This window comes from Chlorocebus sabaeus, chromosome 9 (genome assembly GCF_047675955.1).
Source record: "Chlorocebus sabaeus isolate Y175 chromosome 9, mChlSab1.0.hap1, whole genome shotgun sequence".
NCBI lineage: Eukaryota > Metazoa > Chordata > Mammalia > Primates > Cercopithecidae > Chlorocebus > Chlorocebus sabaeus.
Window position 1 is genome coordinate 30,844,406 of NC_132912.1, and position 24,029 is coordinate 30,868,434.

At 43.5% G+C, this 24,029-nt stretch overlaps 1 protein-coding gene across 1 annotated transcript; it reads right to left on the bottom strand.

Moving 5' to 3' along the window:
- Positions 1-3,526: 3,526 nt before the first annotated feature.
- Positions 3,527-21,458, bottom strand: LOC103247457 (lysozyme-like protein 1). The gene is made up of 4 exons (XM_037986566.2): positions 21,297-21,458; positions 20,640-20,798; positions 6,564-6,642; positions 3,527-4,128 (listed from the first exon to the last, which is right to left on the bottom strand). Exons 1-4 carry the CDS (start codon positions 21,433-21,435, stop codon positions 4,059-4,061), a joined length of 447 nt encoding a protein of 148 aa, XP_037842494.2. The 5' UTR covers positions 21,436-21,458; the 3' UTR covers positions 3,527-4,058.
- Between the last annotated feature and the right edge of the window lie 2,571 nt (positions 21,459-24,029).

Sequence of the window (24,029 nt, forward strand, 5' to 3'; positions counted from 1 at the left end):
AGACGTGTGAATTTCCATCCTCAGACATCACTGCGTGTAAAGAACTGCTCTCAGCCCAAGCCCTGGCGGATGGCGATGTCCATCCTCAAGCAGTTGGACCCTTCAAGACAGAAGCACTGTAGAGGAAACCCGACACCCTGGAGAAACGTCACCAGGAGGCTGAGTGGACCTGGAGTGGGCTAATTAGCCTACATATCTTGCTGTGTTGCCCAGCCAGACTAGAGGGCAGTGGTATAATTACAGTTCATTGCAGCCTCAACCTCCCAAGCTGAAGTAATCCTCCCACTTCAGCCTCCCAAATAGTTGGGACTACAGGCGTGTACCACCACACTTGGTTAATTAAAAAAAATTTTTATAGAGATGGGATCTCACTCTGTTGCCCAGGCTGGTCTCCAACTCCTGGGCTCAAGCAATCCTCCAGACTCAGCCTCCCCAAGTGCCAGGGTTACAGGCATGAGCCACCACGTGTGGCCCTTACACTTTTTAAATCAAAAAATGTAATTGGTTTCTAGTTGGAAAAAGTAACTCTTGTTTATTGGGAATTTCAATTTTAGATATCTAGATCATTTTCCTTCTATTTTGGAGACACAGAGAAAATCTTTCTGGGTTTCTTGATAAAGTCTCTGTTTTTGAAATTCACCTTGAAGAGATTAAATTGTTCCTGCAAATCTTTCATGGGCTGGCTTAGGGTTTGTGCCATATTTGAGACACTCAGGGAAGTGGCTGTGTGGGACACAGGTGAAGGACTCTGGCACTTCCTGTTCGTAAAGGAACGAGGACACGTTATCACTGAGTTCTGAAGATCCCTGCACGGCAGCAGGGGCCTCTTGGATTCTCTGCTGTGGCACTGTGGCCTCTGGGCAATAGGTACCCCTTCTGTATCTCAGGGACATGTATATGGAGTGAAGGTTACATTCCCCTATATCCCAAGGTTGTTATGAGAAGCATATGAAATAATAAACATGAAGCTGATTTGAAAACAAAAATGTTCTAAATACAAGGTCTTATTTGTATTCTGTCTGTGATTCCACATGTGTCCAGTGGTACAAAAAACAAACATCAAATTTTTTTATTAATTTTTTTAAGAGACAGGGCCTTACTCTGTCATCCAGGCTGGAGTGCAGTGGCTTGATCATAGTTCACTGACGCCTGAAATTCCTGGGCTGAACTGATCCTCCCACCTCAGCCTCCTGAGTAGCTGGGACTACAGGTGTGCATCACCACATCCAGCTAATCTTTGTACTTTTTGTAGAGATGGAGTCTCACTATGCTGCCCAGGCTGGTCTCCAATTCCTGGATCAACTGATCCTCCTGCCTTGGCCTCCTATAGTTTTAGGATTACGAGCTTGAGTCATTGTGCCTGGTCAACATCTAATATTTTTGAATGTTAACTATTATGCATTTGGCACTGCAGAAAGGACTGTGGACAATATAACAGTGAAAGACATGGTCCAGGCCTTAAGGAGCTTACAGGCTGGATGAGGATACCAATTCCCAGTGACCTAATCCTATAGCACACACCTGCCATGAGATCAGAGGCAAGAGCTTTAGGGGTTAGAGGAGCAGGGAGTTTCATGTTGGCTGGGCCAGGCTTGAATAGGCTGCAGGGGAGTAGCACAACCTCCAAGTTTGGGAAAAACCAAGAGCAAGGACATCTACAGGGAAATGATATACTTGGTATAAAAGGCATCTAGAGAAAATCGCAGGCCAGACCAGAAAGCATCGAGGAACAAACAACAGGGAGCAAGCTGGGATACAAAGAGCCAGATGCTGGGGATAGCAGGGGGTGTCCCAAGAATCAGGCAGAGCTGAGTCCCCATAGAAAACATGTCCCCACGTAAGCCAGTTACTATAACCTAATACCCAACAGTCTGCTCAGTGTACCTGGTAACCAGCAGATAATGTGGTCATGAGGAGTAAATGAAAATCTACTTCCAAGTGTCTTGGAAACTATAAAGGGGAATATGAGTGTTGGTTTTTCTAAAATATACTTTTGTTGAATAAAGATAACTCAGGCATAGAAGTATTCATTTCCTCTTGAATTTCTGAAGGCATTATTTATGGAAAATTAGCTGGGAAAATGCATTTTTCACCCTAAATTATTATTTATAGAAATAAATCAAACATGGGGGAAGAGTAGGATTGCATGCTTAGAAATTTTATGAGTTTTGCAAAAAGATAGATGAATCTAATGTGTGTGTGTAGGGCCCCGAATGCTCTTTCATCTCGAATTTTGAAGCACTTACTTTTGGAATCAGTTTTCCAATCAGGGGTATCCAATCTTTTGACTTCCCTGGGCCACATTGAAAGAAGAAGAATTGTCTTAGGCCACACATAAAATACATGAACACTAACAATACCTGATGTGCTAAAAAAAAAAAATCACAAACAAATCTCATAATGTTTTAAGAAAGTCTACTACTTTGTGTTGGGCCACATTTAAAGCCATCCTTGGCCAGGATTGAAAAGCTTTATATAAGTAGAAGTTGGAATAACACGGGGAACTCTCTGGATGTTGGGGATAAGAGCTGCAATTTTATCTATTTTGTCCTATTAGACTTTCCAGCAGGACTTGGGGTAAAAGCTACAATTTAAAAATAAATTGTTGCAGCCATAAAAAATGCGTTCATGTCCTTTGCAAGGACATGGATGAAGCTGGAAACCATCATCCTTAGCAAACTAACACAATAACAGAAAATCAAACACCTCATGTTCTCACTCATAAGTGGCAGTTGAACAATGAGAACACATGGACACTGGGAGCAGAACATCACACACAGGGGCCTGTTGGGGGGCTTGGGGGAAAGGGGAGCGAGAGCATTAGGACAAATACCTAATGCATGCAGGGCTTAAAAAAATTGTTGTAGAGACGGAGTCTTGCTATTGTTGTCCAGGCTTGTCTTGAACTCCTGGCCTCAAGCAATCCTCCCACCTTGGCCTCCCAAATTGTTGGGATTAAAAGCGTGAACCACTGTGCTTCACTGGGAGTCTTATTTATTTATTTTTTCTGGAAAAAAGAGGACAGTTTTCTTTAATGGCAAGATATGTCATGGAAAACTTGGAAAATGCAGAATACAAAATACAGAAAATACAACTAAAAACCTTTATGAGAATTTTAGTCATCAAACCATGAATCTCAGTTGCCCTGTCTCTCCGCATCCCTTGAGTGAGTGTAGGTAGACAAATGGTGTCTAGACTTGTCGGTATGCATGCATAGATGGTCCTTCTGTGGTACTCTTAAGGGGGCTCCCCCCTTCAGGTGCTCCTAGCTCTTAACCTCACCCTTCTGCATGTGTCCTGTTTCTGAGGATGGACCTGAAGATGAGGGAGCGTTGTTTTCGAATGAGTCTTGTTTCGAATGACCACAGGAACCAGGACTCCCTACAATGAAGAAGGGAAGTTTGTTTCCCCCAGGGCTAGAGTATTTTGGAGGCAATTTTAAAAGTCTTAACAGGATGCCATTATGACATTATTGAAACTGAGTCAGGGCGGGGTGTGGTGGCTCACACCTGTAATCCCAGGACTTTGGGAGGCCAAGGTAGGCAGATCACATTGAGCTCAGGAGTTGGAGACCCGGCTGGGCAACATGGCAAAACCCTGTCTCCACTAAAAAATACTAAAAATTAGCTGGGTGTGGTGGCACATGCCTGCAATCCCAGCTACTCGGGAGGCTGAGGCACAAGAATCACTTGAACCTGGGAGGTGGAGGTTGCAGTGGTCTGAGATCGCAGCACTGCACTCCAGCCTGGGGGACAGAGCACAAGATTCTGAAAAAAAAAGAAGGAAGGAAGGAAGGAAGGAAGGAAGGAAGGAAGGAAGGAAGGAAGGAAGGAAGGAAGGAAGGAAGGAAAAGAGAGAGAGAAAGAAGAAAAGGGAACCGAGTCAGAGTGGAAACATTTAAATGAAAATATTTATTTTCTTAAAAATATAGCTTAGTTTGCCCTCTCCAAGTTTGAGAAAGAATATTGGGAGGAAACGGGACAAGATGACAAAGGCATTTGGACATTCACTGCAAATCCTAGGGTGCTGCTGCAAAGCATCCTGGGTCCAGTTTCAGTTTAGGAAACCTCACAGCCTTTTTTCCAGTCGGACAGGTCTCTCCCCTCACAGTGTTTCTTCCAGCCTTGCCTGAGGACAACAGGGAAGCAAGAGCAGCAGAAAGAAGCATGACAATCCAAATCATCTTAGGTTCAAAGCCTACAGAAATTAACCAAAATCGCCAGCAGAACCCTGGGTTGGATTTCATTTGCTTCTAAGATCCAAGGCAAAACGCTGTCATTTTGCCTTGTTCAGACTTTTCTCTCCTGGTTTTCTCCTAGCTATTGTTAGCTTCAGCAACAAGCAATCAACTTTTGTAAGGACGGGTCATTTCATTACATACCCACATCTCTGAAAATTCGGGTTCTCTGAGTGGGTGACCAGCTGGCAATGTTCACCAGAACACAGCAGCAGGTAATACAAGGACCCAGGCTCAATCCTGGGGACACTTTCTGCTGAGTTACCATGACACAGACCTACTCACTTTCCTCTCACTGCTGCTTATTTTCTTTCCCTGCAAAATGTTGCTGTAACCCTCAAAATCTTATCCAGATCTAGAGCAAACTCAAGTGTTTTTTTTTTCCTCTCTCGAATTGACTCAATTGACCCTTTCCAAGTCACTTTAGAAAAATACCTTTCTCCATTGCTTGGAATACATTCGTAAGAAAAACAATTGCAAATTGTCTTAACCCAATCCCATTGAGAGGTGACAATGTGCTAGCAGCCCTCGCTCCTCCTCGACCTCGGCATCCGCTCTGGCCATGCTTGAGGAGCCCTAAACCCCACCCGCTGCAGTGTGGGAGCCCCTCTCTGGGCTGGCCGAGGCCAGAGCTGGCTCCCTCTGCTTGCAGGGATGTGTGGAAGGAGAGCTGCGGGTGGGAACCCAGGCTTCGCCTGGCGCTTGTGGGCCAGCACGATTTCCCGGTGGGCACAGGGTTGGCTGGCCCTGCACTCCGCCGGCGGGCCCGCACTCAGCCAGCAGTCCCCGCACTCGGAGCGGCTGGCCAGCGCTGCTGCACCGGGCAATGAGAGGCTTAGCACAGCTGCAGAAGGGGTGCTATGTCCCCCAGCACTGCCTGCCCACCCGCGCCATGCTCAAATTCTTGCAGGTCCTCAGCCGCCTCCCTGTGAGGAAGGGCTCAGGACTTGCAGCCTGCCATGCCTGGCCCCCCAACCCGCCCCCACAGTGGGCTCCCCGGCAGCCTGAGCCTCCTGGACAGGCACCGCCCCCTGCTCCTCAACACTCCCCTTCGACTGCGCAAGGGCTGAGGAGTGCAGGCACCTTTTACGAGGCTGGTGGGCAGCTCCACTCGTGGCCCTGCATGGGATCCACCAGGCAAAGCCAGCTGGGTTCTTGAGTCAGGTGGGGATTTGGAGAACTTTTATGTCTAGCTGGAGGATTGTAAATGCACCAATCAGCACTCTGTATCTAGCTAATCTGGTGGGGACTTGGAGAACTTTTATGTCTAGCTCAAGGTTTGTAAATGCACCGATCAGCACTCTGTGTCTAGCTCAAGGTTTATAAACACACCAATCAGCACCCTGTGTCTAGCTCAGGGTTTGTAAACGCACCAATCAGTGCTCTTTGTCTAGCTAATTCTATGGGGACTTGGAGAACTTTTGTGTCTAGCTGAAGCGTTGTAACACCAATCAGCACTCTGTGTCTAGTTCAAGGTTTGTAAACACACCAATCAGCACCCTGTCAAAACGGACCAATTAGCCCTCTGTAAAACAGACCAATCAGCGCTCTGTAAAATGGATCAATCAGCTTTCTGTAAAATGAACCAATGAACCAATCAGTCCTTTGTAAAATAGGCCAATCAGCAGGATGTGGGTGGGTGGGGTCAGATAAGGGAATAAAAGCAGGCTGCCAGAGCCAGCAGTGGCAGCCCTCTCGGGTGCCGTTCCAGTTGTAGTAGCCTTGTTCCTTGGCTCTTTGAAGTAAATGTTGATGCTGCTCACTCTTTGGGTCTGCACTGCCATTGTGAGCTATAACACTCACCGCGAAGATCTGCAGCTTCACTCCTGAGGCCAGCCAGACCACGAACCCACTGGGAGAAACAAACCACTCTGGACGGGAAGAACGAATAACTCCAGATACGCTGCCTTAAGAGCTGTGACACTCATGGTAAAGGTCTGCAGCTTCACTCCTGAAGCCAGTGAGACCACAAACCAACCAGAAGGAAGAAACTCCGAACACATCCGAACATCAGAAGAAACAAACTTCGGACACACCATCTTTTAAGAACTGTGAGACTCAACACGAGGGTCCGCAGCTTCATTCTCCAAGTCAGTGAGACCAAGAACCCACCAATTCCAGACACACCATCTCTCTTCTCCCCTTCTGTGTACTACTATGTTCACTGCACACCCACACATCCATGGAGGAGAATATAAACAAGATCTCCTTTCATTGGTTGCACCACTCTGCAGTGGTGACTTTGTCAGTTCTACCACAGCTGTGATGAGTACACACACTAGGTTTTGCCCATGATGGCCAAAGTCTCCCAAGGAAAGACCCTTACCAATAGTTCATTCCCTGTGTCTCTTTGACAATTTTCCTGGCACAGATAATCGCATCTGTGAGGTCATCAGTGATCAAGGCTGTAAGAGAGAGAAGACATCAGGGTTTGGTGAGACTTTGTTGTTGGAGAGGGACCCCAACTGAAGTTTACTTCTTTTTTCTCCATCTTTTTGGAATGGGAAGGTTGGAAGAACTATAATTTTCCCTGCAAAGCCACAGTCTCATTATTGTTAAACTGCTTCATAATGAAAAGAACTTTGTTTTTGTTTTAAGATTATCTTCATCTTGCACTACCTGACGTTTCAGAGGAAGAGCCCAATCTTGAAGGGTTTTTGGAAATGTGTTTAGAGAAGATGCCATGTGAAAATGTTCTTTATGTCCTAAAGAAATAGGCGCAAGCCAGGCGTGGTGGCTCAGACCTGCAATCCCAGCATTTTGGAAGGCTGAGGTAGGAGGATCCCTTGAGGCCAAGAGTTTGAGTCCAGTCTGGGCAACATAGCAAGAACCCATCTCTACAAAACATAAAAAAAAAAATTAGCCTAGTGTGGTGGGACACACCTGTGGTCCCAGCTACTCGGGAGTCTGAGGTGGGAGAATCACTTGAACCCAGGAGGTCAAAACTGAAATGAGCTGTGTTCACATCACTGCACTCCAGCCTGGGGAACACAGTGAGACTCTGTCTTAAGAAAAAAAAAAAAGACAAGACACATAAGTAAGGATAGTACAGTGTTTTTTGTATTTGAGTGAGTTTGACATGTAAGGTGTCTTTACAGGTAAACGTTAAACTTTTGTCTATTGTCATTTTTCAGTTTGTGTCTTAAAAAATTTTTATCCAGAGTGTTTTTCATGTGCAGAAAGTTTTAAGTTTTAAATCAAATACGTGAGTTTTTGTCTTTATTACTTTCCCTTTTCTGTTTTCTTTTTGAGACAGAATCTCATTTTGTCACCCAAGTTGGAGTGCAGTGGCATAACCCAAGCTGTTATGCTCACTGCAGCCTCAACCTCCTGGCCTCAAGCAATCCTTCCACCTCAGCCTTCAAAGTAGCTGGGAATACAGGTGTGCACCACCGTGCCTGACCGTTTTTTTATTTTTATTTTTGTAGAGACAAGGTTTCACCATGATGCCCAGGCTAGTCTCAAACCCTTGGGCTCAAGCAATCCTCTGGCTTTGGCCTCCCAAAGTGCTGGGATTACAGGCATGAGCCACCACACCCCGCCATCTATTATTTTTTCTATTGCTTCAGGCATAACAAATCTTTGAATTGAAATGTATTAGTTGATATCCACACTCTTCCCTGCTTGCTTAGAAGCGGCCTCAAGATCCTCAACACAAACAGGACAGAGAAAGGCAAATAAATAAAACATAGTTCAACATTACTTCTTCTGCAAGTTGAGTCCTCCAGGAGCTGATGCTGAGATGGGTTTGAGATGCCAGAAATTTTCAGCAATCCACACCAATGAAAGGAATGGGATAGGAGGAAGCAGGATGGGCAGACAGATTTCCATATGTGATGCAGACCCAGCAATTCCTCGGGCAGCCCAGCCATGAGCTCCCGAGTGAGCACTGCCCATCTGAGTGGCCCAAATTGGGCCCACATGCCAGGTCCGCATGCCTCTGCCTCTGCTCACTTGAAATTTGCTGAGAGTAAATCTTAAGTGTTCTCTCTCTCTCTCTCTCATACACACACACATGCACGCACAGTAACTATGGGAGGTGATGTTAAACTCGACTGTAGTGATCATTTCACAATTTATAAATATATCAAATTATGTTATTTACTTTAAATTTCAAGTAAGCCCACTGGGTGTGGGCCACCCCGGAAGGGAACAACCTGCACCTGAGGCAGATCCTGAAGCAGGTGGCAGGTACTGTCTGCTCATCACACAACTGCAGCAGGGGCGGCATGTCTTCCCTCAGCAGGGGATCTGGGAGGCTTATCTCCATGACCACCACAACCACCAACCAAGGACAAAAATACTCAAACCAGTTGATCTCATTTCTGCTTGTCAATTACACAAAGTATTTTTTTTTTTAAGAGAATTGGGTAATGCTTGATGTTGACAAGGGCACAGAGAGGCAAGTTCTCTGGATACTTGCTGGTGGGAGTATAATGGATTCAACGTCTCGGGAAACCAACATAGCAGCATGCGTTCAGAGCCTTAAAGAGGTTTTTATCCTTTTACCTAATAATTTCTCTCTCTAGATCTATCCTAAAGAAATAGTCTTGAGGCTAGACAAATATTTCTTTACAAAGTGGATTACTATAGCTTTATTTATAAGAGTTATAATGAAAAAATCTAATTGCTTCATAATCAGTGATATTCAAATTAATCATAATACCTTCATTTAATAAAATAAAGAACCATTTGAATTATGTTTTCCCAGGATATTTAATAATATGGAGAAATACTCCCAATGCAATGTTAAGTTCCCAATATCATAAAAATATCCATCAAGAGCTGTACTGTCCAATATGGCAGGCATTAGCAACATGTGATAATTTAAATTAAAATTACAGTTATTGACAGATGAATGGATAAAAATAGGTCTGTATAGAGAGTGGAGTATTATTCAGTCTTGGAAAAGAAGGAAATGCTGACATTTGCAATAACATGGATGAACGGGAAGGACATCATGCTAAGTGAAGGAAGTGAGACATAGAAAGACAAATACCTGTAATTCCAGCACTTTGGGAGGCCGAGACGGGTGGATCACGAGGTCAGGAGATCGAGACCATCCTGGCTAACACGGTGAAACCCCGTCTCTACTAAAAAATACAAAAAACTAGCCGGGCAAGGTGGCGGGTGCCTGTAGTCCCAGCTACTCAGGAGGCTGAGGCAGGAGAATGGCGTGAACCCGGGAGGCGGAGCTTGCAGTGAGCTGAGATCCGGCCACTGCACTCCAGCCTGAGCGACAGAGCGAGACTCCGTCTCAAAAAAAAAAAAAAAAAAAAAAGATAGACAAATACCACATGATTTCATGCATATGCAAAATCTACAAAAGTTGAACTCATAAAAGCAGACAGTAGAACAGTGGCTGGTGAGGAAAATGGGGAGATACTGATGGAAGGGTCCAAACTTTCAGTTATAAGGTGAGGAAGGTCTGCACATCTAATGTATGCTATGGTTATCATAGTTAATTATACTGTACTGCTCACTTGAAATTTGCTGAGAGTAAATCTTAAGGGTGTTCTCTCTCTCTCTCTCTCTCTCATACACACACACATGCACACACAGTAACTATGTGAGGTGATGTTAAACTCGACTGTAGTGATCATTTCACAATTTATAAATATATCAAATTGTTATTTACTTTAACTGTATACAATTTTGATTTGTCAGTTATACCTCAATAAATCTGAAAAAAAGTTAAAAAAGAATTGTAATTAATTAACATTAAACACAATTAAAACTGTAGTTCCTTATTTGTTCTAGCTACGTTTCAGATACTTTATAACCACTCATGGCTAGTGGTTCTCATGTTTGACAGCACAGATGGAAGACATTTTCATCATCATGGAAAGTTCTGTTAGACAGCACTCGTTTAGAAAAAAAAGATAGTCATTAGTTCACCAGTAGTTTAAGAAAGATTGACTCTTAACTGTGGGTTCACCAATACTTTTAAATCTTTACTGTGTATCTTCTAAAAGTTTTTACAATAGAAATGTACTACTTTTATTACCAGAAAAATAACCAAAAATAATGTTAGTCTAAAATGTTGCTTTCAATAGAGCATTGTAATTCCAAATTATTCTATTAACTCAGTTGAAGGTGGAATTTTTCCTTGAGCCTGCTATTTCCTTGAGTTGCTAATTTTTGGCTTTCTCAGTTAGGCTTCACTAGAAGATAAATGTAGTGATAGATTTCTTTTAAGCAAATTTATTCTAAATGTGGCTTAATTTTTATTTAAAACAAAATTCTATTAACCAGGAGAAAAACTAACAAAATACATCATCTATAAGAGCAATTGAAACAACATATGCAAATTCGCTAGCGTTTGGTTTATAGTTCTACAGCGAAAACTAAAGCCATATCAGCTTATAAAAGCCTTTTGCCAGCCGGGTGCCATGGCTCACGCCTGTAATCCCAGCACTTTGGGAGGCCGAGGAGGGCGGATCATGAGGTCAGGAGATGGAGACCATCCTGGCTAACACAGTGAAACCCCATCTCTACTAAAAATATGAAAAATTAGCTGGGCGTGGTGGTACGTGCCTGTAGTCCCAGCTACTAGGGAGGCTGAGGCAGGAGAATCACTTGAACCCGGGAGGCCTAGGTTGCAGTGAGCCAAGATCGAGTCACTGCACTCCAGCCTGGGCAACAGAGTGAGACTCCATCTCAAAAAAGCAAACAAAAAACAAAAAAAGTCTTTTGCCTATCTTCTTGAGATATAAATATTTAGAATAATAATAGCTATTACCACCAACTAATACTTTATTGAAATCCTACTCTGTGTCAGGCACATGTCAAATCTCTTCACGCAAAATCTCCATCAGTCCTCAGAACCACCATTTCTGTGGGTACCATTTGATCCCTATAAACTGGGGTCGCACACCCAGTTAATGAGCCTGTATTCCCATAGAGGGCTTAAATTCTGTTTTCCTCTGATTCCTTCTTCCAACAGAGGCCACTTAAGTAAGATTCCTGCTCATAAAACACTATATAGTAATAAAGTTGATGATAAAAGTATACTTTTATTTTTTCTAGTAATTATTTACCTATGAGGTTATCCAAACTTAAGCATTTGGTACCTTGATATATGTTCAAATTACTTAGAGACGCTTTATCTCGGGTGCGTAAGCGCTTGATAAATGCTGAGACACTGGTTTGTGTTTGGAAGTGGTCTAGCATATTTCCTGGGAGACGTGGGTTTGGGGCTGTCTCTAGGGGTTGGAGGGACGCAGTGAGGAGGAAGCAGATCACATTCTATTATTCTAGGATTGGAGGTCATCCCAGGCATGTACAGAAAGAGCACATTTGTACTGGGGGCAGGGCAGTTAGCTTGGCTGGCAATTCCCTGTAAGGATTCCTGAAAGGGTCAGGCCACGCAGGACCAGGAAGCGCTCACCGCGTACAGTTGCTTGTCCCCTCCTACATTGTTAGAGCGTTTTGTTGCACAATTGGGATGTTTTGAAAGTACTCGTTGGACATGACTGAAGTTGTTTAGGAAAGTACGTTGACCGGGTGCGGTGGCTCACACCTGTAATCCCAGCACTTTGGGAGGCTGAGGCAGGCAGATCACTTGAGTCGGGAGTTTAAGAACAGCCTGGCCAACATGGCAAAACCCTGTCTCTACTAAAAATACAAAAATTAGCTGGCTGTGGTGGCACACGCCTGTAATTCCAGCTACTCGGGAGGCTGAGGCAGAAGAATTGCTTGAACCTGGGAGACGGAGGTTGCAGTGAGCTGAGATTGCGCCACTGCACTCCAGCCTAGGTGACAGAACGAGACTCTGTCCAAAAAAAAAAAAAAAAAGAAAAAGAAAAAAGGAAAAACTGAAAACATGTTAGAGAAGGTGGGTGGTGGGAAATCAAGAACGCCACACAGCTCTGAGCTGTTTTTACAAGAAATAGCTGCAGAGGGGCAGACGTGAGTTAAGATGGCACTTTTCAAATGAGGATTCCTGCCAAGAATTGTTTTGCTCAATTTACTTTAAATAGACAATTCTGTCCAGTAAAACATGAATAAAGAAAAGGTTACATTGAACAGCAAAGAATCGTTTATTCTTCCACATCCAACAGAAAACAGCAACAATCAACACAAAAAGAGCTTCAGTCCTATTTTCAGTTTTGTTAGTTCTACTTCAAAGTATCTGTGTCTCTCTCGGCATCCTCCTGCCTCCCAAGTGAAATCTAGCAGCCACCATGCCCTCGAAGTTCATCTCTTTCCCAGGTGAGGTGACAAAGGCCAATTCAGATACCAGGGTGATAAGAAATAAGATTAATATAAGTGCACTAGACTAGATAGAGAGTCAGTAATCATTTTTTTTTCCTGAAATGCTCTTATTTTAATGAAATCTGTGCTGTCAGGGGAAAATACTGTCATTACATCAGAAATTTTGTGCACTGTGTGTATGTATATGTGTAGGTATATGAATGTGTGTGTTTATATATGCTTTATATATACGAATATATCATCGACTTTCTCTCCAAATAGTTTAGGGAAAGTAGGCAGAAATTTTAGGAATACAATTTGGAATGAGAGTGAGGAGATTGTCTAGCTTCAGAAAATGGGCACGGGCTGGGTGCAGTGGCTCACGCTTGTAATTCCAGCACTTTGGGAGGTCGCGGTGGGAGGATCACTTAAGCCCAGGAGTTCAAGACCAGCCTGGGCAATACGGCGAAACCCCCGTCTCTATTAAAAAAAAAAAAAAAAAAAAAGAAAGAAAAGAAAGTGAGCATGAAGTGTATCCATACTGTACGTGCATATAACATCACATACCTTGTATACACATCCTAATGCTCTTTTTTTCAGGTTCCCATGACAAAATGTCACTAATTCTATAACATGTGGGACACAATGACATTGTTCTAATAAATGCCTCTCTGGCCTGAGGCTAAGGGAAGCCTGCCATGGAGGGGTGGTTAGTATATAGAACAAACATCTTGTTTTCTATTTTAAAGCTATCCCTGAAAATCCCATGCTCTTTATAAGAAAACAGATATGAGTGTCATTTTACCTCTGACCATGAACCTTCTGACACTTTAATTTCTTAGAATCTAAGATTGTCTTGCAGATAGACCCTTGCTCCAGATGTCCTTAATTGGAATGAAACTGAACAATATTAAATTAGTAATCTGCATTTAAAGTCAAACACGACCATGATGGAGTCACAGATTTCTCTTCCCACTGTAAACAACTAGAAAACTAGACAAAATAGGTGAAAGATTGTTTTCAGACATTGCACAACTGGCAATGCAGGATCATGGTCTTTGAGAGAGAGAGAAACACAGTGAACCCTGTGATTGCCATGACTTTCTGCCCAGAGGAGCTCTGCAGACCAGGGAGGTAGAACCAGGCAAGGGATGGCCATCTCAGAGGAGGAGACAGACACCAGACACTAAGGCAGCTCAGATTTTGTGAAGAATACCTGGGAGGCAGGAGCTACCCAGAAGAAGAGCAGCAGAAATCTGCAAAGGGGTTCCACCCAGTCGTTGACTGAAGGCCAAACTGAGTATGCATAGGTAAAATTCCACAGGGCTAGGCCGACAGCTACTGCCAGGAGCTGGGCAGTTACTAACCTCATGCAGGGCTGGAAGACATTTGATTTTTGACTAGCCCGAGGGAATAGATCTTGCTGAATCCTCAGCACATTCAACAGAGAAAGTAGGCCGGTCAAGTAGCTCACACCTGTAATCCCAACACTTTGGGAACCTGAGGCAGGCAGATCACCTGAGGTCGGGAGTTTTGAGACCAGCCTGACCAACATGGAGAAACCCCGTCTCTACTAAAAATAAAAAATAAGCCAGGCGTGGGGGTGCACGCCTGTAATCCCAGCTACTCGGGAGGCCGAGGCAGGAAAATCGCTTGAGCCTGGGAGGCAGAGATTGCAGTGAGCCAAGATCACACCGTTGCACTCCAGCCTGGGCAACAAAACCAAAACTGCATCAAAAAAAAAAAAAAAAAAGAAAAAAGAAAAAACCCCCCAAAAACAAAAGAAACACTGGATGCATAGTCATGCGTTGGTAGTGGGACTAAACTAGCCCTACCATAAAGACTAATCCAGAACTTCACTAACAAAGTTTAAGAGCAAGTCTTAAAAGGGTTAAACTGATCCGAATAAACTTAACTGGTTGGCAAAAGAAATTCAACACTCCTTAAAGGAAGATAACATAATCTAGACACTTAACAATGTCGCATATGAGGCGCCATAAGTAGGCAAGGAAGCAACCACACCCTCAGGATATGGCAACTGTGGTGATCATCCAGTCAACACCATGAGTCTCAGCATTCACACTGCATGTAGGCCAGCTCATTCAAACAAAGCTGTCTCCAGAAGGGAATTTCCCCTGTAGGAAACATGCACATTTTGACTTTACCTGTCCTCAGACTAACCCCTTGCTCATTATAATAATAAAAAACACATCCCTGGGTGGAGATTTAAGGTGCTAATGACACATGAGATGTATGAACCAGTATGTACCGCTACTACACAAATGTACCAAGAGGACTGCCCAGAACGTGCTTACTAGCAACACCTCTTCCTACCCGCTTATGAATAACCATGGAAGACTCTCATAAAGGGAGCATCCCTCGCTCCGGTCTTTGCTGTCCCATCTTCATGAGCAGCCAGACCTGAAATCTCCCTCTCTCAGAGTGTACTGTCCATTCGGCGCCCAACTTTCAAAAGAGTCTTTCTCAATAAATTACTTTATGCTACATCTCCTTTGCTATGTGTCTCTTGTTTAAATTCTTTTAAACTAAGAAGACAAGACTTGAAGACTCACAACAGCCATCAACACATACACTGTGTGCGTATTCAATAAAAAGTGATTCCTTGTGCAGAGGCAGGGAAACGTGACACATACCAGGAGAAAGATCAGTCAAGGGCAAGACCCAGAAATGACAGTTGATTGCATTAGCAGATAAGAAATTTAAAGCACTGCTTATAAATATGATTATTTATATCAAGGGCTTAAAGAGAAACATGAATAAAATGAAATAAAAGATACAAAAAATTATGATGCCAAATAAAAAACGTGGTATCTGAAAAAGAAACATCCAATCAATAAGTTTAATAGATTAGCACTAAAAAAAAAAGTAACAGCAGACTTGAAGACGTAACAATGGAGGCTATCGAAAATAAAACACAGAGAGGGAAAAAGGCTAAAAAACAAGGAACCTCAATGATGAATGGGACAGCATCAGTGATCGAACATACATGCCGTTAGAATTCTTGAAAGAGAAAATAAAAGCATTAGAAGAAAGAATAGCTGAAATGTTTTCACATTTAATGAAAATTATAAACTCAGGGATACAAAATGTTAATGAATACCAAGTAAGATAAACACAAATATCACACATCATTGAATTGCTGAAAATGAGTGACAAAGAGAAAATCTTAAAAACAACTAGAGAAAAACAAGACGTATTACATACCGGGGACAAACAGAAGGAAATCACTGGTTTCCCATCATACACAAGGCAACCCAGAAGGCAACAGAATATCTTTAAAAACTTGAAGCCACTTGTGGTGGCTCAACTGTAATCCCAGCACTTTGGAGGCTGAGGGGAGAGGATTGCCTGAGCCCAGGAGTTTGAGACCAGCCTGGGCAACATGAGGAGACCCCATCTCTACAATTTTTTTTTTTTTTTTTTTTTTAATCAGCCAGGCACGGTGGCACGTACCTGTGGTCCCAGCTGCTCAGGAGGCTGAGGCATGAGAATTGCTTGAGTTCAGGAAGTCAAGGCTGCAGTGAGCTGTGATCATGCCACTACACTCACAGTGTTGTTTTGGGACAGAGCACCACCCTGTCTCAAAACAACAACAACAACTTGAGGTGGAAAAGAACTGTCAGCCCAGAATTTTATATGTAAAGAAAATATTCCTCAAAATCAAAATAAACAGAGATATTTTCAGACAGAGAGAATGCTTGCTAATGGACCTCTACTCTAAAACAAAACAAAACAAACTTAAAGAAAGTTCTGTAGGCTGAAGGAATATGATATCAATTAACTGTCTGCTCAAATAAATCCACCAAAGGAATGAAGAGTATTGGAAGTAGTAAGAATGTAATAAATACTATAAAACTTTTTTTCTCATTTAGAAATTTATTTAAAAGACAATTGTTTAAAGAAAAAATTATAAAAATGCATTGTGAGGTATACAAATATAGAAGAAAAATGCGTGACAACACAGCACAAAGGATGGAATAGGACAAACTGAAGTATACTGTTAAGAAACTCATATGTTACATGTGAAGTGGTGTGTTATTTCAAGGTAGAATGTAATAAGATAATGATGCCTATTGGAAACCCTAAAGCAACTACTAAAAACAAAATTGAAGTATAGCTAACAAACCAATGGAGGAAATAAAAGAGAATACTAAAAAATATTCAATAAATTCAAAAGAAGGCAGAAAAAATGGAACCAAGAATAGATGGCACAAACAGAAAACAAAATAGCAAGATGTAATTTAAAGCTACCCATATTAGCCAGGCGCAGTGACTCATGCCTGTAATCCCAGCACTTTGGGAGGCCAAGGTGGGCAGATCACAAGGTCAGGAGATCAAGACCATCCTGGCTAACACGGCGAAACCCCATCTCTACTTAAAAAAAATACAAAAAATTAGCCGGACGTGGTGGCATATGCTTGTAGTCTCAGCTACTCAGGAGGCTGAGGCGGGAGAATCACTTAAACCCAGGAGGCAGAGGTTGCAGTGAACCGAGATTGCACCACTGTAGTCCAGCTTGGGTGACAGAGCAAGACTCCATCAAAAAAAAAAAAAGAAAGAGAGAGAGAGAGAGAGAGAGAGAGAGAGAGAGAGAGAGAAAGAAAGAAAGAAAGAAAGAAAGAAAGAAAGAAAGAAAGAAAGAAAGAAAGAAAGAAAGAAAGAAAGAAAGAAAACTAGCCAGATCAGTAATCACATTAAATGCAAATGGCCTAATCATGGCATAACCCACAGGCCAATCTCCCATTTCTGTAAATAAAGCCTTATTGGAACACAGCCAGGCCTATTCATTTACATACTTTCTATGGCTACTTTCACACTACATCATGGTTGGGTAGTAGCAATCTAAACCATATGGCCTGAGAAGCCTAAAATATTTACCATTTGGCCCTTTGGGCAAACAGTTGCTGACCTATGGTTTAATCACTCCTACTGAAAACAGTAATTATCAGAATGGATATAAAAGCAACACATACCTATATGTTACCTATAAGAAATTCACCTTAAATATAAAGACACAGATGGAGTAAAAGTAGAGGATGGAAAGAAACATACTATGCAAATATTTCCTCAAAGAAAGCGAGAGTGGGCTATACTGCTATCAAACAAAGTAGATTTCTGGATGAGAAATAGCACCAGAGTTAAGGAGAAACATTGACTCCAGTGATAAAAGAGTCAATTCACCACAAGGACATAACAATCCTCAAAGAATATCTGCCTAAGAAAAAAGCTTCAAAAATGGACAAGACTGAAAGGTGAAATAGGCAAAACTAAAATGATAGTTGCAAATTTCAATATCTATTTCTCACTGTATAATAGAACAAGTGAGAAAATCAGAAAGGATGTAACAATCATTTATAGAACATCCACACCAAATATAAAATACACATTTTTTCCAAATGCACAATCACTGTAAGACACATTTGCTGTGCTGTAAAACAAGGTTAAAGAAATAGTAAAGGTTTCAAATCATATAGACCTGGAATCTCCAACCCCTGAATCATGGGTCTGTGGCCTCACAGCGGGAAGTGAGCGGCAGGCAAGTGAGTGAATCTTCATCTGTATTTACAGACACTCCCCATCTCCCACATTACTGCCTGGGCTCCACCTCCTGTCAGATCAACAGCTAAGCATTAGATTCTTATATGAGTGCAAACCCTACTGTGAGCTTCACTTGTGAGGGATCTAGGTTGCGTGCTCCTTATGAGAATCTAATGCCTGATGATCTGTCACTGTCTCCCATCACCCCCAGATGCGACTATGTAGTTGCAGCAAAATAAGCTCAGGGCTCCCACTGATTCTACATTATGGTGAGTTGCATTATTATTCCTTATATATTGCAATGTAATAATAACAGAAATAAAGTGGACAATAAGTGTAATATGTTTGAATCATCCTGAAACCATCTTCCTTCCCCTGGTCCATGGAAAATTTGTCTTCCACAAACTGTTCCCTGGTGCCAAAAAGGTTGGGGGCCGCTGTTATAGACCATATTCTCTGACCTTAATGAGATGTAACTAGAACTCTGTAATAAAAGCTCATCCTGGGATCATCCTTCACTCTCAGGCTGGGCATTCCTCTTGCCTTTCTCCCTTATCGAGTCCCTTGTTTCCTGAACTGTGTTTCCTCTTCATTGTTTTAGTTTATTCTTTTGGTGGAACACATTTTCCTGTAGTTTTGTGAGAGAGGGTGCATGGGAGCTGAGCTGAATATCTCATCTTTGCTCTGACGGATCCACTCTCTACCTTTCTCCACCGTACTCTGTGCATTCGGAGGCCAACACACACAGTTGGCATCAATGGATTCCCATGTCCTCTGACTTTTGGAGGAGTTTAAATAAGAGTAGGCATCAGCAGGGAAGGAACAGAGAAAGGACACGGAGGTTGGGATATACATATAGTATCTTCCAGCTTTTCTTCTGTCAGGTCACTCAGCACAAGTCACGTCCCTTGAGGGAAGATCTCAGATCCTAGAAGGTAGACCTCTCCCTGCAGACCTTTTGTACCTCAGTGCTGGTCACAGCTCTCTTTCCATTCCTCTTTGGGCAAGGGGTTCCTAATCCCTCACTTCACTATTGCCATGGTTTTTCTATGATTTGATCAGATCTTTATAAGTACAGTCTTTATTAACATTCTCTTCCAATATCCCAGTTTGCATTTTTTCTGTCTTCCAGTCAGGATTCTTTATGATATAGGAGGTAAAAAATTTAACCACTTGGTTCTCAGAAAATGTACTCTAGGTGGCTAGAACTACAGGCATATGCCTGGCTATTTTTAATTTTTTTGTGGAGACAGAGTCTGGCTGTAGGGTCTTGCCGTGGGGTCTCACCCAGGCTGGTCTTGAACTCCTGGCCTAAGATTACCCTCTGACTTCACTCTTGTACCTTACATGGCAAAAGGGGCTTTGCATGAGTTGTTAGAAGCAGAGACTCTTGCTCAGCTGTGGTCACGGAGGGATCCGATGACAGAAGGAGGAGGAGAGATTCAAAGTGTGAGAGTGACTCGACCCATCATTGCTGGCTGTGAAGATGGAGTAAGGGGCCATGAGTCAAGTGTGAGTGGTCCCTAGAAGCCTGGAATGGCCCTTGGGTGACAACCTGCAAGCAACAGGGATCTCAGTTCGACACCCACAAGGAACTGAACTCTGCCAAATCCCAAATGAGCAAGGACATGGATCTTCCTGCAGAGCCTCCAGAAAGGAAAACAGACCTGCCAGCACCTTGACTTCAGCCCTGTGAATCCCTTGGCACTCTTCCAGCCTAGAAAACTAAGGAAATTTTGTGGTGTTTAAGCCACTAAGTTTGGGGTCATTTGTTAGGGCAGCAATAGAAACCTAACTTCCTTTCTGAGTGAATTCAATGCTGTTTTAATGACTCGGTATGCTGGGCAAGATTCTCTCCTTCTAGGGTTCATGAGATTAGATTGGCTTCACTCACATTGCCCAGGATAATCTCTCTTGCTCAAGCTCAGATCCTTCCTCACATCCGCAAAGTCCCTTTTGCCATGTAAGGTACAAGAGTGAAGTCGACACCTTAGGCCAGGAGTTCAAGACCAGCCTGGGTGAGACCCCATAGCGAGACCCCACAGACTGACTCTGTCTGTACCAAAAAAATAATAAAAAGAGTTGGGCATATGCCTGTATTTCTAGCCACCCAGAGGAGGGAAGGTTGCTTGAGTCCTGGAGGCCAAGACTGCAATGAGCTATGAATGTACCACCTGGGCAACAGAGTGAGACCCTGTCTCAAAAAAAAAAAAAAAAAAAAAAAAAGAGAGAGAGAAGAAAAGAAAACAGAAAGAAATATAAAGAGTATTCATCTCATTCTGTTCAAAGAGGTACATACTGCATCGTTGGAGTGAATTGCTTATGGAGACAGGCAGCTTCTTTTTTCTTACTGTAGACATCAAATATCTCTATACATGAAAGGGCAGTAAGATTGTTTGTCCATCCCCCTGCTTTAGGGGAGGGCTTCATAAAACTGTCCTGCAAGGAGTAAGTCATCTTTGGACAAGTCAGCCGCAGGATCCTGAGAGTCACCTTGGAAACTGTTGCATAAATTACCAATCTGGAACGGACCTATTTTGCAAGTCTGAACTCCAAATTTTAGTTAAAGCAAAACGTGGTTGGTGATCCCACTGTCGGCTTTCTCGCCTGGTCCCCAGGATGGCATCGCTGAAAGTCAGAGCCTCACCTGAGCAGGCGACGTGGCAGTGGTTGTTCTCCTGCAGCTTTCCATGTCTGCACCACGTGAAGCTGTTGATCTGGAAGATGCCGTAGTCGATGCTGCCGTCATCCAGGACCCTCTGGGCCGTGGTGTTGTAGCCGCTCTCGTAATATGCCATGCAGATCCCTGGAGGGGCAAAGCCAGAAATGTCAGCAAAGGAAGTGTATTGTTTGCTGTAAGCCTGGTCTGAGGGTGAATTTCCTTATCCCTGTTACCTGACTGCTTCCTCCCAATACTCCTTGGGGCGGAGTGGGACAGGTATGCATCCAGGGGGCACACCGGGGGCACATTGGGGGCTGGGATGGCGCACCTGAAGCTGCACACCCAGTCAGCGGCTGAGCCTAACCTAGAGCAAAAGTCAGGTTCCCCCCTCCCCACAATGCCAGCAGAGGTGGCGTTATTTTCCCCTTCCCTGGCTGGTGTTGTAACCAGGAATAAGGAAATGAGGGCCGGGGAGGAAGGAGAGGAGACCCAGGGAGCCACAGTTAGGCCGGCAGCCGCCCCTGGGTGCGGTGAGGGCAGAGCATGGTTAGCTGGGAAGACACAGCGGGGAGTGTGGCCAGGACTTTAACATCTCAGGGGAGAGGTCAAGACAGAAAGAGAGGAGGAAAGAAAGAATCTCACAGTTTCCAAGGCTGAAGCCCCAGTAGTTGTCCAGGCCAGCCCTCGAGAATATTTTTGCCAGTTTGCAGCGCGTGTAGATTTTGGACTCAGCGCCTGTGACCAGGCAGCCAATGAGGGTCAGAATACCCGCAGCCTTCATCCTCAAAGCCTGCTGGAGACAGAACCTGCCAAAGAGCAGGAGACCGAGTCAGAAGATCTTCATTCGGGAACTTTGAAATCCAGCGGTGGTGACTGTGCACAGCCCTGCCTAGATGCTGCCTGTCACTTTGGTCATTCAGAGCCACCATCAGGCAAAACCGGCCACTCTACAGTCCAGGGAAGGAATGCGACTGAAGGCTGTTTCCTTAATGCTTTTCCATACAGTAACTTTCAAGTCAATGCTGTGTTCTCAGGGTTAAGCAAGTGAAAAAATTAACCCTCCAGGTGAAAACCACAGGGGGCATTTTCAGGATTTCTATTTGAATTCTATGAATAAAGAATAGAATACAAGGGTGAAACATTCCCTAGACTGCTGACCCTTGAACAACATAGGTTTGAACTGTGTGGGTCCATTTATACCTGAATTTTCTTCTGCCTCTGCCACCCCTGAGACAGCAAGACCAACCCCTCCTCCTCCTCCTCCGCCTCAGCCTGCTCAGTGTGAAGACAACCAGGATGAAGGCCTGTATGATGATCCACTTCCACTTAACAAATAGTGAATATAATATAATAGTAAATATTTACTGTTAACAAATAGTTAATATTTACAAATAGTAAATATATCTTCTCTTCCTTATGATTTTCTTAATAACATTTTCTTTTCTCTAGCTTACTTTATTGTAAGAACCCAATATAGACATAGAACATATAAAATATGTGTGGATTGGCTGTTCATGTTATCGATAAAGCTTCCCGTCAGCAGTAAGTTATTAGTCGTTAAGCTTCTGGGGAGTCAAAAGTTAAGTGCAAGATTTTCAACTGAGCAGGGGTTGGCACCCCTGGCGCCTGCATTTGTTCAAGGATCAACTGGATGTGTAGAAACAGACACCCCATTTCAGCCAGAGATGAAAGACACGTGGGCCTGTAGGGACAACTTTAAGATTCATTATTTGGGGGTTTACTGAAGGGTGAAGATTAAGCACCTAATCTTTCATTTCCTTTTCTTGATGCAATTCAAAATGTGGGAGCGTTGCTTCCAAAGTACCAGTGTTTTATCTTAGATGGCAAATGCATTGCTTTGCTAGGCTTCACCGCCAGTGCTCTGAGGGGCCTCCTAAAAGTTTGGCGCCTGACTGGGGAGCAAGAGGGATGGATGACAATGCCTCACGAAAAGAGGAAAGCACCTGGGGGAGCAGAGGGGCAATAAAGAGGCCCCCAGGGAAGCATTTGAAATGGGAGTAGGATCAAGAGAGCCATCTCCTGCTGCCTACTGATTTTCTACAATCTCCTCCGCTCTTGAAATAATGTCTTCCCCATACAGCAGCCTTGCTGGGATGGGGTGAAGTGAAATTTCTGACACCTGCTCGGGATCCTGAACTTGATGTTCATACATATGTTCATCCCATGTCATTTTCTGCACTTGCCTAGAAACTTCTCCAGTCACTGGTTTCTCTCCCTGGGGCTGGATTGCTGCATTGAAAGGCTAGGCCCAAAACAGGGCTAAGTGGTCATCAGCAAGGCCACCGCACCAAGTAACAAGAGGGGCTTTAAGGTAACTAAGCCATAAGGTAAGAACTGTGTTTCATGAGGAGCACACACATTACAAACGTGAATAGCAAGGGTCAGCAAATTAAGTCTGCTTTTGTATGTAAAGTTTTATTGAAACATAGCTATACCCATTTGGTAATATATTGTTGGTGGCTGATTTCCTGCTGCAGTGGCAGAGTTGAGTAGCTGTGTTAGAGGTTGTATGGACCACAAAGCCTAACATATTATTATCTGGTCCTTTTCAGAGAAAGCATGCCAGTCTGTGGTGTATAGCATGGTGTTAAGCTGTGAGGGACAGACAAACAAGGTTTAAGATGCAGAGCTTAGGCCAGGCACGGTAATCCCAGCACTTTGTGAGGGTGAAGAGGGCAAATTGCTTGAAGCCAGGAATTTGAGACCAACCTGGGCGACAAAGGTAGACCTCTGTCACTACAAAATACACAAAAATTAGCCAGGCATGGTGGTGTGTGACTGTGGTCCCACCTATTTGGGAGGCTGAGGTGGGAGGATCTTTTAAGGCTCAGAGGTTGAGGCTGTTGTGAGTTGTGATTATGCCTCTTCACTCCAGCCAGGGCAACACAGTGAGACCCTGTCTCAAAAAAAAAAAAAAAAAAAAAAAGATGCAGAACTTACAAATAAAGCGGGTTTCCATCCCCTGCTTTGGAATTTTACTGATCTCAAACAAGTCAAAACAAAACCCACAGCAATGATAACCCCAAGCATCAGGTCCTGCATCCTTCAGGAACCTGCCATTGCTGGTTCTCAGGGACAGGTGGCTTCATAAGAGTAATTCAGGTCTTACTGAAAAGGCAGATTCCCGGTGCCTGCCCCAGAGGCCGATTTCTCAGGTGAGTCTGCGGAAGAAACACGGTTCCACTTACTCAGTCGGTGACTGGCAGCTCAGGTGAGCGTCCTGTACCTGCTGAAGCCATGTCTGATTCTAACGAGGCGCAAGTTTCCTTCAAGAACCTTTCTTTAGAGTGTTAGAGAAAGAAAAATTCTTAGTCCTTTGTTTCTCACCACCTAGAGATGCTAGAATTCTACTTC